The sequence below is a fragment of the Miniopterus natalensis genome, chromosome 2 (genome assembly GCF_054644295.1).
Source record: "Miniopterus natalensis isolate mMinNat1 chromosome 2, mMinNat1.hap1, whole genome shotgun sequence".
Lineage (NCBI taxonomy): Eukaryota > Metazoa > Chordata > Mammalia > Chiroptera > Miniopteridae > Miniopterus > Miniopterus natalensis.
The window spans coordinates 93,372,388-93,391,788 of record NC_142082.1 but is presented as its reverse complement, the minus strand read 5'-3'; the positions used below and the strand labels follow the sequence as shown (position 1 = coordinate 93,391,788).

The following is a 19,401-nucleotide window of genomic DNA, read 5'->3' as shown; positions in this document are numbered from 1 at the left end:
AACCACAGAAATATACCTGAGTGGACATATTTCAAGGAGGGAGCACTGAAGAAACATCATAGAGTCTGGTAAGAGAGTGGGGCATAGAAAGGGGAAGTCCCCCTGAAGACTGTGCTGGGCTTTGAGCCCCAGAGGCTTAGAGGCTACAAAGCTCCCTTCCCTTGGCAGTGTGAGCCAGCATCCAAATGCAGGGATCTCAAACCCGGAGAAGAGGAGAAGGGAAGGAGTGCCCCACACAAAGGGGACCATGCCTTCCTAGTGAAACAAAGCTTCTAAAGGCGGCCACTACCAGCATCTTATGCTCAGGGTGCTGGCCATAGAAAAGGTAGTCCCAAAGTGTGTGGCACCTGAGTAGTAAGGGACCAGAGGTCTGCACTAAGCAGCCACATATGGGGACCCTCTGCCTTCCTGTACGGCAGTGTGCTGAGCCCCAGAAAGCTGTGTGACGTGGGGAAGGGAAAGAGAGCCCTCCGGCCTTGAGCTCCTGGTGGGGAGACTCTGGGACTTTTGACCAGCCCTGAGGGGTGCCATGGTGACGTGCGTGGAGCCGCCCCAGCTTTACTGAGATCAGCATGCAGGGGAGCTGCATGGAGGTGACTTTGTGTCCCCTCCTGCTGGGGGCCTTCGCACGGGGGTGGTGGGACCTTGCAGGGCGGATTCTCTCCTTGTGTGTTGCTTTGTGCATTTTTCAGTTTTTGATCTCTGAACTGGCTCCCACCTTCCTGGTTTGCACTGGGGGGACAGACCAGTGGAAGCTGAGATTTGTGTCTGCATAGTAGAGTGTTTGAGGTATGCGTCCGGTGTGACCAGCCAACCAGATCTGGGAAGGGAGGGGAGGAGTATTCCTGTCTCTCCTGCAGCCTAGGAGTATGACCCCCAATAGGAAAGAGGCTGGTTCAGCTCACTGAAGCTCCAGATACGACCCCACAGGGCACAGTCCTGAGCGGGAAGGGAGAACAGCTCATAGAAGGACATTACAAGAATAAGACTTTATGGGACTATTGTTTGGGAACTGGAGGAAAAGCTGAAAACCTCTGCTGGGGGCTGGGCAGGCAAAGGGCTCACTGGAATGTTTCCCAATAGAACCCACTGAGCCCAGACTGCTGAAATGGCCCATACAGAAAAGGCAACAGACTGAAGTCAATCTGAAACTGCAGCAGGCCAGTGCATGGGGAACTAGAATTGGAGGATAGGGTAAGAATGAGGAGCTGGCTGTGGAGCAGAGACTCCCTCACAGTGAGTGCCTGACAGCAAAACCTCTAACTAAAGGGAGTGATACCCTGAGCTACACTAGCCATCCTGTACCCTAAAGACTCTACAGAAGACTCTGGAGTAAAACCAGGCAACTACAAGGTTGCAAAATAGCTAACAAGAGGAGGTGGTCCACAGCAAGCCTCAGATCAACCAATTACCTAAGGACACCAGAGACAAACCTAGACAGTTCTTCACATTGGCTGATATACAAGTACGTCCCAGAACGGAAATCAGCATACAAAACGGAGCTGAAGACAACATAAGCTGTCCAGAAGAAACTCACCTGACTTTTTTTTTCCCCTCTCTCTCCCACTTAGGAAAAAGAGAAAGGAAAAAAAAAAAATTAATTTTTTTTTTCTTCTTTTTAAATTTTATAATTTTTTTTAAATTTTTTGAAAATAAATTCTTTTAAAAGAATTTTGTTTTGCTAGGCTTGTTTTTTGTTTTGTTAAATTTTGTTTTATTTGCTTTGTTGTGTTTTATCCTTGCTTCTACTATCAAGATTTTCTTGATATTCCCTAATTGCTGAGACTTTATCATTATAACCAATAAGTTTACTGCTTTTCTCTATAGTTCCCCCCATATCTCTTACTGGACTCGATCCCTACCCTGGCTTTATATCTCTCTCTCCTCTTGATCCATTGGCATAACTTTCTTCTTCTTCTTCCTCTCCTTCTTCTTCTTCTTCTTCTTCTCTTTCTTTTTTGTTTCTCCCTTCTATCTTCCTTTTTGTTCAATTGTTAGTCTCTGTTATTCTCTTTATTTTATTTTTATTTTTTCATTTTTAACTATTATCCTATTCCTTTTCTCTCCCTTAATTTTTTGCTTGCCCTTCTTTCAGAATTTTTCTCTGACCCTTTTATCTCCCAGGAGCTTCTCTATTTCACATTTTAGTTTAGTTTTTTATTATTTTTAAAATTTTTGTCACTACTAACAACAATATACTTTTCTCTCTCTAGCTTTACTTTTCTCTCTTTTTTTCCCTTTCTTTAGAATTTGTGCTCTCCCTTCATTCTTCCAGTTCTATTTTCACTTGGGTTGTATTCACTGTGATTGTCAAGATATTTTGTAAGATACCCCTTGTTTCCTGGAAGTTTAGTTGTGTATTGCCCTGCCTTGCCGGGACCCATACAACAGCTTACACAATGTGGTTGGGGTTGAGACACACACAGTTAGCCAACCTGAGATGAGAGTCCTCAAAGGACTGGTCAACAACAATCTAGACCCAATGACTATATGAGAGCTGAAAGAACTCACAAAAGGGACACCCACAAAAGGAACATACCTAGATCAAAGAAGAGCTAAGAAGTATAAAGAAAACACACCTCTGGGGTCCAATGGATTCACACTACAAAAATCCCACCCCATAAGACTGGGAGACAGCAAATATTATATAGATACAAACACTAAGAGCCACCAAAATGGGGAGACAAAGAAACAAGGCACAAGCTAAAAGGAAAAATCGCCAGAAAAAGACTTTGATGAGATGCAGTTAAGCAGGTTATCAGAAAAAAGAGTTCAGAGTAATGGTTATAAAGATGCTCAAGGAAATTAATAAGAACAACAAGAAACTTGATGCTAAGGACAAGGAACTTAGTGAAAACATGAAAAAACAGATAAATATCATAAACAAGAATCAGGCAGAAATAAAGAATACTGTATCTGATATCAAGAATACACTAGGAGGAATTAAAAGCAGGATCAATGAAGCAAAGGACAGAATAAGTAACTTAGAAGACAAGGTAGAAAAAAAACACTCAATCAGAGCAGCAAAAAGAAAAAACACTTAAAAAAGCATAAGGACAGTCTAAGGGAACTCTGGGACAACATGAGTGAAACAACATTCGTACTGTAGGAGTGCTAGAGGGGGAGGAAAGAGAGCAAGGGATAGAGAACTTGGTAGAGGAAATAATAACAGAAAACTTCCCTATGCTGGTGAGGGAGAAAGCCACACAAGTTCAGGAAGCACAGAGGGTTCCAAATAAGAGGGACCCAAAGAGACCCACTCCAAGACACATCATAATTAAAATGGCAAATGTCAAGGACAAAGAGAGAATATTAAAGGCTGCAAGAGAGAAACAAGCAGTGACCTACAAGGGAACCCCCATAAAGCTGACATCAGATTTCTCAACAGAAACTCTTCAGGCCAGAAGGGAGTGGCATGAAGTCCTCAAAGTAAGGAAAAGAAAGAACATGCAACCAAGACTGCTTTATCCAGCAAGGCTATCATTTAAAATTGAAGGTAAAATAAAGAGCTTCCCAGACAAAAAAAAAAAGGCTAAAGGAGTTCAGTACCACCAAACCAGCATTGTAAGAAATACTAAAAGAACAACTCTAAAAAAAGAAGGAATAGTGAGAGAAAGGTACATTGGCATTAAGGGAAAAATGGCATTAAATAAGTATATATCAATAGTAAACTTAAATGTAAAGGGAATAAATGGTCCAATCAAAAGACATAGAGTAAATAAAATTTAAAAAACTAAAAAAAAAAACTAAAATAAAAAAAAGACATAGAGTAGCTGAATTGATACGAAAACAGGACCCAAATATATGCTGTCTACAAGAGACCCACCTGAGAGCAAAAGATTCACACAGCCTAAAAGTGAAGGGGTGGAATAAAATATTCCATGCAAATGGAAAGAGAAAAAAAGCTGGAGTAGCAATAGTTATTTCTGACAAAATAGACTTCAAAATAAAGACCATAACAAGAGACAAAGGTGGTCACTACACAATACTAATGGGACCAATCCAACAGGAGGAAATAGCATTTATAAACATATACGCACCTAATATAGGAGCACCTAAGTATATAAAAACATTCTTGGGGGACTTTAAGTGGAAGATTGATAGCAACACAATCATTGTGGGACAATTTAACACCCCACTGTCAGCACTGGACAGATCATCAAGACAAAAAATCAACAAGGAAACACAGACCTTAAATGACTCACTAGATCTAATGGATTTAATTGATATTTACAGAACATTTCATCCCAAAGCAGCAGAGCACACATTCTTCTCAAGTGTACATGGAACATCCTCAAAAACAGACCACATGTTAGGGCACAAGGCAAGTCTCTACAAATTCAAGAAGATTGAAATCATATCAAGCATCTTCTTGAATCACAATGCCATGAAACTAGAAATCAACCACTATAAAAAAACTCAAAAATATTCAAACACATGGAGTCTAAACAGCATGTTATTAAACAATGAATGAGTTACCAATGAGATCAAGGAAAAAAATCAAACACTTCATGGAAAAAAACAAAAATGAAAAGACAATAACCCCAAATCTATGGGAAACGGTGAAATCAGTCCTGAGAGGAAATTCATAGCATTACAGGCCTATCTCAAGCAACAAGAAAAAGCTCTACTAAACCATCTAACACAACAACTAAAAGAACTAGAACAAGAACTGCAAGAAAATCCCCAAGGAAGTAGGAGGAAGGAAATAATAAAGATCAGAGCAGAAATTAATGACATAGAGACTAAAAAAAAAAAACCACACACACAAAAAAATCAATGAAACCAAGAGCTGCTTCTTTGAAAAGATAAATAAAATTGATGCACCTTTAGCCAGACTCACTAAGAAACAAAGAGAGGACCCAAATACATAAAATTAGAAATGAAAGAGGCGATATATCAACTGACCCAACAGAAATACAAAGGATTGTAAGAAAATATTATGAGCAACTATATGCCAACAAACTGGACAACATGGGTGAAGCATACAATCTTCCAAAGCTGAATCAAGAAGAGGCAGAAAACCTGAATAGGCCGATAACAACTAATGAAACTGAAGCAGTGATCAATAAATTCCCAGCAAACAAAAGTCCTGGACCAGATGGATTTACAGGCGAGTTTTACCAAATATTCAAAGAAGAATTAACACCTATTCTATTCAAACTATTCCAGAAAATTCAAGAGGAGGGAATACTCCCAACCTCTTTTTCTGAGGCCAGCATCATCCTAATCCCAAAACCAGATAAAGATACTACAAAGAAATTTAATTAGAGGCCAATGTCCCGGATGAACACAGATGCAAAAATCCTCAACAAAATACTAGCAAACTGGATCCAGCAATACATTAAAAAGATCATACACCACAACCAAATGGGATTTATTCCGGGGATGCAAGGCTGGTATAACTTCCGCAAATCAATAAATGTGATACATCACATAAACAAAGCGAAGGACAAAAATCATATGATCATATCAATAGATGCAGAAAAAAACATTCAACTAAATCCAGCACCCATTTTTGACAAAAACTCTCAGCAAAGTGTGAATAGAGAGATCATATCTTAACATAATAAAGGCTATATATGACAGACCTACAGCCAACACCATACTCAATGGGCAAAAACTAAAACCATTTCCCCTAAGAACAGGAGCAAGACTGGGGTGTCCACTTTCACCACTCTTATTGAACATAGTACTGGCAGTCCTTGGCACAGCCATCTGACAGGAAGAAAACATAAAAGGTATCCAAATTGGAAAGGAGGAAGTAAAACTGTCATTATTTGCGGATGACATGATATTGTACATAGAAAACCCTAAAGACTCCATCAAAGTACTACTAGATTTGATAAACGAACTTGGCAAGGTAGCTGGATACAAACTCAACATTAGAAATCAGTGGCAATCTTATACACCAACAATGAACTTTCAGAAAGAGAAACTAAAAAAACAATACCATTTACTACTGCAACTATAAAAATAAGATACCTCGGAATAAACTTAACCAAGGATGTAAAAGACCTGTACTAATAAAACTTCAGGACACTGAAAAAAAGAAATAGAAGAAGATTTAAACAAGTGGAAGAATATACCATGCTCATGGATTGGAAGAATTAGTATCATTAAAATGTCCATACTTCCCAAAGAAATGTAGAGATTCAATGCAATTTCTATTAAAATACCAACAGCATATTTCACAGATCTAGAGCAAACATTTCAAAAACTTATATGGAACCAAAAAAGACCCTGAATAGCTGCAGCCCTCTTGAGAAAGAAGAGCAGAATGAGAGGGATCACTTTACTGGATATCAAACTGTACTACAAAGCCACTGTAATCAAAACAGCCTGGTATTGGTACAACAACAGACATATAGACCAATAGAACAGAACAGAGACCCCAGAAATAGACCCAAACCATTATGATCAGTTAATACTTGACAAAGGAGACAAGAGTATAAAATAGAGAAAAGATAGCCTCTTCAATAAATGGTGTTGAGAAAATTGGACAGGTACATGCAAAAAAATGAAACTAGTTCACCAACTTTCTCCATACACAAAAATAATCTCAAAATGGATAAAAGACTTAAATTTAAATCATGAAACTATAAAAATCCTGGAAGAAAACATAGGTAGTAAAGTCAGAGACATCCCACACAGTGGAATTTTCACTGATACGTCTCCTAGGGCAAGAGAAACAAATGAAAAAATAAACATATGGGACTACGTCATACTGAAAAGCTGCACAGCAAAAGAAATCAGCCTCAAAATACAAAGGAACCCCATGGTCTGGGATAATGTGTTTTCCAAGGATGTATCTGATAAGAGGCTAATTTCCAAAGTGTACAAATAACTCATACTATTCAGCAAGATAAAGACAAAAAATCCAATTAACAAATAAGCAAACCACCTGAATAGACACATCTCCAAAGAGGACATACAGATGGCCAAGAGACATATGAGAAAATGCTCAACGTCACTAATCATCAGAGAGATGCAAATTAAAATCACAATAAGGTATCACTTTACACCTGTCAGAATGGCTACCATCAACAAACCAACAAATGACTTGGAGTGTGGAGAAAGGGGAACCCTAGTACACTGCAGTTGGGAATGCAGACTGGTGCAACCACTATGGAAAACATTATGGAGGTTCCTCAAAAAATTAAAAATGGAGCTGTCTTTTGACCCAGTGATCCCACTTCTAGGAATATATCCTAAGAATCCTGAAACACTAATCAGAACGAATATATGCACCTCTATGTTCATAGCAGCGCAACTTACAATAGCCAAGATCTGGAAACAGCCCAAGTACCCAGCAGTAGATGAGTGGATAAGAAACTGTGGGACACTTACACCATGGAATACTATGCAGCTGTAAGGAAGAATCTCATACCCTTTGGGACAGTATGGAAGGACATGGAGAATATTATGCTAAGCCAAACAAGCCAGGCAGAGAAAGACAAACATCACATGATCTCACTTATATGTGGAATCTAAAGAACTTAATAAACTGATGGACAGAATAGATTTAATGACATGGAAACATGGATGAGACTGATGAATCTCAGAGGGATGGAGGAGGGCAGGTAGGTGGACGGGGAGAGATTAACCAAAGAATTTATATGCATATATGCACAACCCAGGGACATGGACAAAGGTGTGGAGAGGGACTGGGGAGGCGGGTGGGGCAGGGTGGAGTGGGTCATTGGGGAGAGAAAGGGACATCTGTAATATTTTGAACATAAATAAAATAGATAAAATAAAAAATAAAGAAATTAAAACCGAAAGAAAATCAACCAATATTAGCAATGGTTATCTCTGAGGGGTAGGATGACGAGTCCCATACTTACTTTTATGCAATTTTTAATATTTTCTAAAATATATATGCATTTCTTTAAGAAAGATATTCGTTGTTTTATCAAGACGCCTAGAGGCTGGCAATGTTGGATCTCTACTTCATCACTGGAGAAACAGCACAGAGAGGGATTTCATAGGCTGCTAGAGACATTATGCCCATTGCCTTTCATTTAGCTTCTTCCCAGTCCAAGATCCTAAGGTCTCCAGAGGAAGAAAAGGGCCCTACCTTGCAAACATTCCATGTATTAAGTCCATAGAAGTGCCACAGCAGAGTGGTGAGCAAGGCCTTGGTCAGCCTGCAGGAAGCTTGCCTAAGGAAGCCAGAGAATAAGAGCAGCAGATTACAACAGGCCCTACCTGTGGGTATCAGTGGTAGAAGTCTTTTAGCCCAGAGGCTTTTCCATGCAAGATAGGGAAAGAGGGTGATATAGTGGTTGGGGGCCCTATTTGCAATTCATGTCAGGCTTTCCTCTTTCTGCCATTTCCTCTGGCAGATTTAACCAGGTGGCAGAGCCCACTTTAGTGCCATTCCAGATTTAGAAAATACTGAATGTCCAGAGTGTGAAAAGCTGCTCTTATCTCCCCACTGTGGCTGTGGTAGTTACCAGGAAGGCTGTATAGACTGCTCTGTGTTTGCCAGGAAATAACAGGAAAGAGGCATGACCATTACCTGTTATCTTAAACTTGGGGTTGCTATGCTTCTAAGCTTAGGGGAGGGTGGAGAGTTTTCAATATGGTAAAAAGGGAATGGGCACCCCTACATTTTAAAATGTCTGTTCTATGTTGTATGCTCTCACAACCATGTAGAACTAATCAACTAACAATTAGTTCTGCATATTAATTAGCAGCGAGCCTCAGTCAGAGAGCAACTGATTTTAGGGAAAGTGAGGCAGAATCACGATGCAGTGCAAGGAGCACTAGGCTTGAGGGTCATGTTTCCTTGTCTTATTCAGCCTATGTGACTTGAGGCAAATCAATTCACCTCTCTGGGTCTTGACTTCCTTAACTTACAAAGAAGGGTGCTATAACAGACAATCTTTCCAGATCTAATATCCTGCAAAATTCAACCATACAATGCTGTTTTTCTGATTTCCATCCCCTCTGAACTTGGTGTACTGGGTATGTTGAATAGCACCATCTGAGAAAAATATAATGTAAGCCATATGTAATTTTAAACATTCTAGTAGCCCCACAAAAACGTAAAAAGAAACAGATGAAATTAATTTTAATAACAGACTTTATTTAACATTATCATTTCAACCTGCAATCCATATAAAAATTGAGTTTCCATTCCTTTTTTAGTACTAAGTCTACAAAAGTCGGTGTGTATTGTACATTTAAAGGACATCCCGATTTGGACCAGCCAAATTTCAAGTACTTGCTCAAGAGCCACACATGGTTAATGGCTACCGAATTAGCACAGGTGTAAGTCTAAGAGGAAGTCCTCCCTTCACTTCTGACTTTGTTAAGCCCAGAGCTGAAGAATGATGTGAGTGCTAGCCTGTATCCTGAGAAAAGTCAAAATCATCGGAGAAGTTCTGGTCTGAGTTCCCTGTCTGAGTAGGAAGGTAGGTGGGGAGAGTTCAGGACAAAATAAAACAGAGAACCTACAAGGCTGCAAGCACAACAATAATGGGGAACTTCAGGAGAGAGACAGGAAAATGAGTTGGGCATGGTCAGGTCTTCTTTATACTCAAGGTTTTCACAATACAAACCACTCACACTCACCAAAAGCACACAGACCTCTTATCATATCAATTCATTCCTTTAAACAACTCTGAACACCTAACTCCCAGGCACTCAGCTGGGCAATGTGGATGCAGCTCACTTGGGTCAGGATAACATATTAAACACTTCATAAGCAGGACCTCAATTACTCATTCAAAGCCCCTGTGAGATAAGAACTCACAGATGAAAACACTGAGGCTGAGAGAGGTTTGATCACTTTTCAACAGTCACACAACTAGAGAGTGGTGGAACAAGGATCCAAACCCGACTCTTAAACACTGCATCCAGCCATACTTCCAGCTTCAAAGAGCTCACAGTTCCTGCAGGGAACAAAAAATTTCACAACTATGAGGCCATGGAGTCACTACCACAGAAAAGACATGAAGTAGGGGCTGGAAGCAAAATATATTAAGAAAGGATTACCAGGGGTAACTTTGTATGTGTCTGTAAGGTTGGGAAACTCACCACGCAAAAAGCGGGGGGCTGGACCTTCCAGAGGGAATAGCAGAGGTGTGAGGGAGCATGCAGTGTTCAGAAAACTGGCTGGTGGGGCAGCTGCAGGGCAGTGTGCATAAGAAACAGAGGCCCCACATGAAAGTGGAGGTGTGAGCCAAAACCAGTGCATAAGGGGCCTGAAATTCCATGAAGAAGAATGTAGGTTTTATCCTGTGGGCATGGGACCATATTTTCATTTGAAGAAGTCATTCTAAAGGAGAGCTCTCAAAGCTTATCTGTCTCCCTTCCCTTCCTCTCCTAGGGTTGTTAACTCTATTAAAATTCCATGTGTAAAAGAACAGATTTGTTTCCTAGAGTTGGACAATACCTAGGGACTAAATCTCCCAAAGGTCTGTGAAATTTACTTACTCTACCCACTTTACTAAAGAGAAGTTGCTGATCTGTAACTCTTGAAAATCAACCCTGAAAAGCTAAAGGCACCTCCTATATTCTTGGCATCAGCACTGACAGAAGTCCTAGCAGGGGATGGTTTGCTTGGCTGGCCCCTGCTGGAGGCTTTTCATAATCATGACGGCATACTAGTATTTTACATTTACTTGTGCAGAAACATGTAAGATTCTTGTGGCCTGTGAAAGAAAACGCTGAAACATTTCAGGTGCTCAAACGCTGAGGCCCCACGTCTCTCCCCCTAACAATGAATAAAATTGTTCACTGACTTCAAAACCCATGTCTCCCCTCTGCCCAGCCCCCTCTGCACATCCCTTCCAGTTCCTCTGACTACCCAGTTCCACCTTCAGCTCATCAGCCTCTAAGGCTGGCCTACTTTTCAAGGCGACACAAGCAGAAAAATTTCTCCATTATACAAACAATAGATTATAATTAGAACAGGACATAGAAAGGGGGGAACCAGCAACAGTACCTACCAGAAGGCAAGGATACAGGCAGAACCTGGTGAAAAAGCCATTGCACAAAGTATAAACATACTCCTGCATGGCAGGGGGAAGGTCTAGGGAAAGAGAAGGCAGCAATACTAAGTGTAACAGAATAGGGCTTGGCCACCAACCACCTGGAAAATTGAGCTGAAGCCCAAGAAGCAACAAGCAAGATCACTTTACCCAGTGAGAAGAGCGAAGCAGACTCACTGTTTTCTTTTCTTTTCTTTTTTTTCTTTTCTTTTCTTTTTTCAGAGAGAGTAGAAGGGATAGAGAAAGAGATAGAAACATCGATGTGAGAGAGACACATCGATTGGTTGCCTTCCACAAGCGCCCTGACCAGGGCCAGGGATCGAGCCTGCAACCAAGGTATGTGCCCTCGGCCAGAATCAAACCCAGGCCCCTTCAGTCTGCGGGCTGATGCTCTAACCACTGAGCCAAACCGGCCAACGCTCACTTTGTTTTCAGTAGTCACCTGGGTGGTTCTGAAAGCTATGTCCTGGTCTGAACAGAGAGTGGGCCCAAGCAGCTTTGAGTCCATTGAAAACCATGGGAATTGTCTGCAGATAAACAACTAGGCCAGATCCATGGAGAGAAGCATAAGAAAAAATGGGCCCTCTCAGGTATAAACTCTAGGGGTAAGTTTTTCAAGGGGTTTTTTTCTGAACTTCCAAGCTTCATTCACACCCTGACCTGAAAAATCAACCCCTTGCCTTTGCCAAGAAGATGGAATGTTTCATGGATGTACTCTCCATTCCCAAACTCCTCCTTTACAAGGGGCCTCTGGGTATAAGCGGGAACTGTTCTGGAGGACTTGTGCCCTCTGGCCCTGCTTTGTTTCCACACGACCTACTGACACCAGCCAAAGTGGGACGCACAGGGGAGAGCATTCCGGCAGCAAGACAGTTTGTGTGATTGAATCAGCTCTTCCTAGAATTAGACTGGACCCACTCCCATAGGGGCCCAGTCAGCAACAGGAAATTGGCGCCATGGATGAGTTACTCTGCTGTGGGGAGTGGAGAGGCTGAGGTGAATGGAGACCACTCAGTCATGGATGGGGAGCTAGTAAAGAGAAGATAACATAATCTCCCGGATCCAATGGAAGAGCTGGGCCAGCTTGCAGAGGAAGGGCAGGGAAGAAGGGGAAGCTGCAGGGAAAAGAAGACTCTTGTTAATGTACCTTCCTTCACTCCCCCGCTCTTCACTCAGCCCCATTTCCCAACCTTCGAGAACTCTACCAACTTGGGAATATACAGGATTCTTTTTAAAGCATATTTTCATGCTTAATGTTATTTCCTCCTTCTCTCCTCCTCAACAATAAAGAATTTCACTTTCTCTAGGACATATTCTCTGGAATATACTTTCTTCACTTAGACTGCAATGACCTTAAATTTGCTGACAAAAAGATTCAAATTCATTATGTTTTAATCTTTTTGACATACCAAAAACTGCTAATGTGGCTGCTTCTGGTGAGATGAATTTGATAAGAGACTTTTTACTATATTCATTTCTGTTTCTTTTAAATTTGGAGCCATGTAACAGTAGTACCTATTTTTATCATGTTAATTATACTGAAATAAAATAAAGTAAAATTTACCTCTTTGGAATTAAAGCTGAGTTCGTTTGTTTTTCATTATTTTAATTTCTGATTTTTTAAAATTTTTTAAAACTGATTTGAGAGAGAAAAAGAGAGAGAAAGAAACACAGATGTGAAAGAGAAACATTGACTGGTTGCCTCCTAGACGTGCCCTGACTGGGGATCGAACCCACAACCTGGGTATGTGCCCTGACCTACAATTGAACCTGCCACCTTTCATGCTCCAACCAAGCCATACTGGCCAGGGCTGAATTCCTGATTTTTTAACTGATTTTTTTTTTCTTTCTTAAAAAGGAGGATGTTATTTTTTAAGAAAGCTAATGACAGACTACTTTCTATATATCCTTTCTACGGAGTTCTAATTGCAGCCCATCCATGGGTTCTCCTTTCCCACAGCACCACCACTGCAATGAGTCACAATTACCATTGAGGGTCAGGACCATCAGCCAGGGCACTTCTGAAGAAGTCTGAGCAGCTTTTCGAACAGCAAGCTCAAATGGTCCCTTGCCATCTGCACTTGGGAGACCAGGGTTTATGAGACTAAAGGGCTTATAAAAACCATAAAACTTTTTCTAAATTTTTATCAAGTCTCTGGAACAATGTAGAAAGACAGAGGACAGTGTCTGCCATGATGAAGTAATCACTTGAGCTAAAGCCAACCCATGGACAGACAACAGTGCAGTGAAGGCCTGGAGAGGGGGTGGGAGCGGGATGGAGCCAGTCAAAGGGGGCGAAGGGAGACATCTGTAATACTTTCAACAATAAAGATAAGTTTTTAAAAGAAAAAAGAAATAAAAGAAAGTCAGAGGATAGATATGAATGAATGCAAACTACCCTTAGCTTACCTGAGGGCTTACTAGTGATTATGTCCTGAAGCAAACAGAGCTATTCAGAGGGAATTACTGCTCAATGTTCACCAAAGGGGTGAAAAGGACTACACTGAGCTATACAAAAAAAGTTTGCTGAATTAGAGAAAGGGAAATGGGGGAAACTGAAATCTAAAGATTAAATCAAAAACTGGCAGTTTTAAAGACAAACTCTTTGTGTGATCCTGGGCTAGTCACTTTTCTCTGTGGTTCTCAGCCTTCTCAACCAGAAAAGAAAGAAAAATAAAATAAAGGTACTCAAATAAGGGTTTCCACTTTTTCCTCCAGTTTTAAAAGTTATGTAATTTTATTCTAAGTCTAAATTCATGAGAAGAGTAGAGATCAGATCAAAACTCGCATAGAGGAAAAGACGAAAAAAACTAAAAGCATGAGCTCCTATCATTTGGCCCAGTGCTTACATGTCTAAGGAATTAATCCTCAGGAAATAACCAGAGCTGTTCCCAAATAGTACTTAGGGAGCTCAGGTCTGCTTCACAGCACTGCAGAAACAGTATACGAGATAATCAAAGTGTTCTGCAATTGTTAAGTCAAGTATAGAATTTTCTGTAAATTGGAATATTATTTACCATTTAAGGCCATGTTTCAAAGAATATTTTTGATACGCAAAATTCACCTATGTCCATATATCTCTATACGTGGAAAAATGCTGAAGGTATAACCATTATAACAGCAGACTTATAGGTGATTTGTTTTCTTCTTTATAATTTTCCCTAATTTCCACATTTTCTAAAATGTATATGTATTTCATTTACAATTTAGTATATTTTAAATTACCACCATTTTTCAAACATATAATGAGGAAGACTTTTTTTAAACTCTGAGGTTCTATTCAGAGTTCAACCCCGCAAAAAGTAGATGATAAAGTAGATGACAATGATTCAGAGTCAATGTTCAAGGGTCAGTAGGGTACAGTGGACTTTTTCCAGACTGTTCTCATGGGCTGTAGCACTAGTCTCTCCTAGGTGGGCTGGGGCCAGCTCTTGCTCAGCTCCAGCAATCCCTCCTTATAGAACAGACTCAGGGAGAAATGGCACAGGCACAGAAGGTACCTCCTTTCCCAAGAGGGCTCCCACAGGCCCAGCCCCTGTCAATTGCCCCTTCTCCAGGAAGGGTGGGAGGGGAAGTAGGCTTCATCACTCACCTGGATCAAACCTCACCACCAAGAGCCAGAGGATCAAGGTGGCCAGGAGGCTCTTTTTGAAGGGCAAGGAAACTAAGTGGCTCACTGCAGAGTCCCAAAGCCGGCGAAGCAACATCAGTAGTGATAGGAACTTGTGGGAGGAGCCTGGTCAGGGAGACAGGGCATAACTGTAAGGTAAGTCACAGGATCCAGCTTCTCTAAATCTGAGGTTTGAGCTTGATTATAAGGGTTGAACAAAAGTTAATTCTGTAACTCATGCAAGTCATAAAATGGTTCTAAACGAGATTCTGCAAGCTCCAAAAATGCTTTAAGGACAGACTCTATCATCAGAGTACCATCTCCTTAGGGGAGGACTTTGACAGATCATATCTACTCAACTAGGTAAGCCTGGCATATTTGGTGCTTTTCTAAATATCCTCATCACTTTATAACATTATTTATATTTTGGCCTAAGATATATGCCATAGGTCTTGATTATCAGAGCAATAGGTCAATCATCACCGTAATGCAGGAAAATGAAGAGCACTTAGCACACATTGTGAAGAACTCTAAAGTCCTGGATTATGAATATAAACATGAACACTACCAAACCAAGAACAAGTGGTGCCCAGTCCTGGTAGGAGGCATAGGGCCTGAGTAGCCATAGGTAATCCCTGAAGCAAACAAGCCCTGTTTGCAAATAAGTGATCCTGTCTCAGCAAGTTCATGCTCTTTAGCACACAAAGAAAAACACAGAAAAACAGGGTTTACAGCCTCCTAACAGCTAAAGGGCTCTTGTGGGGGAAAAAAGGATTCAACCTATTCTTTATATTACCAAGAAAAAAAAAATCAGTAAGTTAGAAACCACTAGGGGGAAAACTTAAATTCATGATAAAGAACAGCTTCCCTACAGAACTGCCCATTGATGGAATGAGCTGCTTTAGGCGATAGTGAAGTTTCTGCTTTAGGAGACAGTGAATTTTCTCCTTCAGGAGATAGTGAATGTTCTGCCTTTAGACATATTCATGTCTATTCTAGAACACTAGACCACTCGAGGGAAAGGAGATGAAAAGGATTCAAGAACGAGGAGAAGGGTCTGGAGTAGAGGAACCTTTAAAGTCCCTTTGTAACAAATCAACACCCACACCCACCCCTGTGAAGGTTCCCCTTATATGACACTAGCCAGGTGTATGGTGTTGGGTCTTGAAGTGGTTTCTCTGCAGAAGCCAGTTTATAAATCTGCACTCAGGGGTGGGCTGTCCCTGAAGGAGGTAGATATCAATCACTGAAAAAGACACCCAAGAGGTCTCATGAGTGAGGCAGACAGGAGACTGGGCAGTGGCACCCAAACTGAAGATAAGTAATTTTTACCTCAAAAGTCAAGTTACCAAGTTGTCGTGTTAGTTTCTCATTTTCCTTCGGCTAACCCCAAGCATACCTCAGCTGTGTCTATATTTGCACCAGCATTTAAAGGAGGAGTAACATCCTACCCAGCCCAGCATGGTACAGGTAAGAAATCTAATATGAGGACCCCAAGAAGATGGTGACTTTCAGGAGAAGAGTCAAGGTCCTAAGACCCAGCAACACCTCCCCATATGAACATTTTCCTTCCACCATCAGCTTTGGAGTGTCTGGGCTTTTTAAGCAACTCAACAGGTTTCCTATTCTTTGATTTGGAAGTTACTCATACGAAAAACTGCTCCCAACCTCCCAGGAATGTCACAACAGACCCCAAGGTCCTGAGGAAAGCACACAGCTACACTTTTCAGAAGCCACAGAAGGATAATATCCTACCTTCCTGGTTTAGCTTCTGGTCCTCCTCAGAGTCAGAGTGTTCGTGTTTCTGCTGTTGCCTTGCTGCGCTAATGGCCTGGAGTGCATCTAAGCGCTGCTCCTCACTGAAGGCTGCAGAGCCCACCACTAGCTCCTCAGCCTCTGACAAGCAGCCCAGAGGCAGCAGCACCTGCTGCAGGTGAAGTTCTGCCAAGGCTCTGTATTCTGGAAGGCCCTGATTGTCTGGGTCTTGCATCCAGGCACTGGCCACTTCCAGCACAGCTCCAGGCTCTTGCATTTTGCTATATAAAAGAACACTGCAGCCCCAAATAATCCAATCCAAAAAAAAAAGAACAGTCAGTGCTCCACAGTTGGTTCATTTCTCATAACCACTATACTCTCCTATCCAACTCCTCCCCCACATGCTCCAGCCCTTCCCTATTGAATGCTGACATTGAAAGAATTAGGAATTCCTAGAAAGTAGCAAGAAGCTCTCTCTTCATTCTGACACTCCACTCTGTCATCCCACTTCACATCTCCTATTCCCAGTATCTTCTCTCTTCCTCTTTCCTTTAACCCACTCCTAAATCCCTCCTTCCTCATCCGTTAGTGCTGTTTTGAGGTCTGGAAAGAAAAAAGAATTAGATTTGGAGGGAAATAGTAGGGAATGGGGAAAGGAAGATATTAGGCACTGATTCAGGAAAGAACACAAAAATCCTCATTTCTGGAATGATTCAATGAGTCAGTAAGAAGGACCTACCACAGCTCCAGGACTTTGGGGGGTAGGTTTTCAGGGACCTGATAATACTGAAGAACCCAGGAAAGAACTTCCCGCCACCGATCCATTTCTGCCAGGGCCTGGATCCCCACAACACACAGGGAGCATTTCACTTCCAAGGAGCTGTCAGCAGAAAAACCAATTCACGTTTAGAAGTGGTCCCCCTCCATTTCCATTCAGACCTCCACCCTGGGACTGTTCTTCCCCAGCTCCCAATTTAGCAGCCATCACTTCCATCCTCCTCATTAGTATTCAAGTTGGCCTCACAATTACAATTGGTCTCATGGGCCCCAACATAGAGAAAACTGCCCATTTCCCTAGAAATTAAAAGTTTCTGTAAACCTCCTAGAGATAAATCAACTCTTGTCCAACATTTTTGTATGCAAGTGAAATAAGTTAAATGAGCAAGAAAAGAGAAAGTACAACCTGCAGCACAGGTGTGTGGGTAGAAAGAGAGCTGGAGCTAACAGTTTGCTTGGTGAAGAAATGGGCATGGAGCCTGAGTGTGGGTATAGGGAATCCACTGGCCTTAGTACCAACCAGTGAGGTATCTGCAGGCACCCAGAATCACAGCCTTCAGCGTTTACTGCAACAAGCCCCCCACACAACCCCTAAAATCACAATCAGGGCTCCCCCACTTTGACTATTCTACCCACCACCTCCCTAGTGAGATCTAATCCAATTTTACAACCCACCGAGACATGATGTCCTCACATTGCATAAGAGGTTAGCCTCATTGGAAAGAGCAATGGAGAGCCAAGGTTTTCTCCAGGTTGATTCTTTGATTCAACTGTTCAACAGGACCAGAACCCTATTCTCACTCATCAGCAAAGACGAGAAGTGAACTTGGGGACAGGGAGTGTAGCTAGGAAAGAACAAAGCCTGCTTATGAAAGTAATTTAACACTTAATACACATTCTATCTTCCCATCACGCCATCACACTCGAGTAGGGAGCAAAGAATTGGCTAAGCTGTGTTCTGGGCCTCGGTTTTCTCCTCTGTAGAATGGGCACACCAGCCCGTCAGAGGCTTCCTGTGCGCACTGGGAATGACAGGCTCCCGAGAGGCTGAGTCCCTCCCCAAGCGAGCCCCGCACATACGTGCCCGCTGGCGCGTCCGCCAGGGCCGCCTTGCTCAGGCTCTTGCCCGCTCGCTCGCAGGTATGCAGCGCCGCCTGGAAGTCCAAGTGCACCACCAAGAGGTCAGCAGCCTCCTCCAGTAGAGCCGAAGCCGCCGCCGGCGAGAGGGAGACGCGCACGGGTTCAGTGCTGCTTAGGGCGCCCCTGACCCCTCTAAGGGGGACTGCAGCTGTCGACGTGTCACTCTTCATAGCAGCCTGGCTCGAGGCCTGTCTCTGCAGACGTCCAAGCAGCCGCCTCTCCGGGGCTCCAGAAGAGCCCGATTCGGCCTGGGAGAAGTGGGGTGTCCTCACTGCCTTGCCCACAACCCTTCCGGGGGCTGAGTCCTGGACAAGGAAAAAGAAGGGACCATATTCTAAGTCAAAGCTGGGCTCGCCCGGCACCTGGGGAACCAATTTACACCTCCGATGTGCAGAACGGCTGCGTGTCTCAAGTACCTGGCCTAGTTTCTCTGGCCCTGCGATGTGTACAGATGCGCGCAGGCCCGGGAGAAGGCAGGTCAAGCGTCCCTAAGAACAGCCCACCTCACCAAAGGCCGAGAAGGTCTCTTTTCTGGTCTCGCGGCTCTGCTGGCGGGAGGCTTTTGGCCACGCGCGGGACTCTGGGAGTTGTAGTTTTCCGGCTCTACTAAGTTCAGTGTCCCTCTCGATGCAGATGGGCAGGTCTGGACTACAACCACCAGCATGCCGCGCGCCTCAGAAACTGGCTCTGTCCCGGAAGAAAACTTACTGACGGGTGCGGGGGAATACAAAGGGTGAGATTGTGTTGAGAGATGAGTTGATCCTTTTACTAGCCAGACCTAGCGGAGGCCAGAATGAAGAAATTCCAGTAAGGAAATGGAGCAGCATGCACGATTCTGAGCATCCATAGGGATAGCAATTAGGGCAGACCAGGAAAGGCACTGAAAGGAAACATTACAACTTGTCACTTTTCCTTTGTGTGTCCCAGGCCCAGCTCACGTTTGTCCAGTACTTGCAGGTCCTGGCCCTACGTTGAGCACTTTACGTGGATTCTCATTTAGCTCTTCCTTCAGAAAAACTGTAATCCCCACTTTACAGGAGATGAAATTGGAGCTTATCTAAATAATTTGCTCAAGTCACACAACTAGTGACAAAAATGGTGTCAATCCAAGGCTGT

General features: G+C 42.5%; 2 protein-coding genes across 4 annotated transcripts in view; both read right to left on the bottom strand.

The window, feature by feature from the left end:
- TUBA8 (tubulin alpha 8) overlaps positions 1–8,155 on the bottom strand; it is a 47,835-nt gene extending 39,680 nt beyond the window's left edge. Inside the window, exon 1 of the mRNA XM_016195783.2 lies at positions 8,081–8,155. The gene's annotated coding sequence lies outside the window, so the exon portion shown is untranslated. The remainder of the gene's footprint in view (positions 1–8,080) is intronic.
- PEX26 (peroxisomal biogenesis factor 26) lies at positions 7,727–18,806 on the bottom strand. Of its 3 annotated transcripts, none has more exons than XM_016195787.2 (6): positions 18,702–18,806; positions 18,226–18,590; positions 17,108–17,248; positions 16,369–16,664; positions 14,596–14,739; positions 7,727–8,165 (listed from the first exon to the last, which is right to left on the bottom strand). In XM_016195787.2, the coding sequence occupies exons 2-6, from the start codon at positions 18,453–18,455 to the stop codon at positions 8,146–8,148; spliced, it is 831 nt and encodes a 276-aa protein (XP_016051273.2). In that variant the 5' UTR covers positions 18,456–18,590; positions 18,702–18,806; the 3' UTR covers positions 7,727–8,145. The 3 variants fall into 3 exon arrangements, with proteins under 3 accessions (XP_016051273.2, XP_087670532.1, XP_016051272.2); XM_087814406.1 differs by lacking the exon at positions 7,727–8,165 and adding an exon at positions 9,074–11,215; XM_016195786.2 differs by lacking the exon at positions 7,727–8,165 and adding an exon at positions 11,183–12,118.
- Positions 18,807–19,401: the final 595 nt, after the last annotated feature.

Bases quoted from the DNA above. Each gene is read 5' to 3' on its own strand.
- PEX26 (XM_016195786.2), bottom strand. From the start codon at position 18,455: ATGAAGAGTGACACGTCGACAGCTGCAGTCCCCCTTAGAGGGGTCAGG. The intron at 17,249-18,225 runs GTATGTGCGGGG...TTCTGCTGACAG, and splicing joins GCGGACGCGCCAGCGGGCAC to CTCCTTGGAAGTGAAATGCT. The intron at 14,740-16,368 runs GTAGGATATTAT...CTCCCTGACCAG, and splicing joins CCAGAAGCTAAACCAGGAAG to GCTCCTCCCACAAGTTCCTA.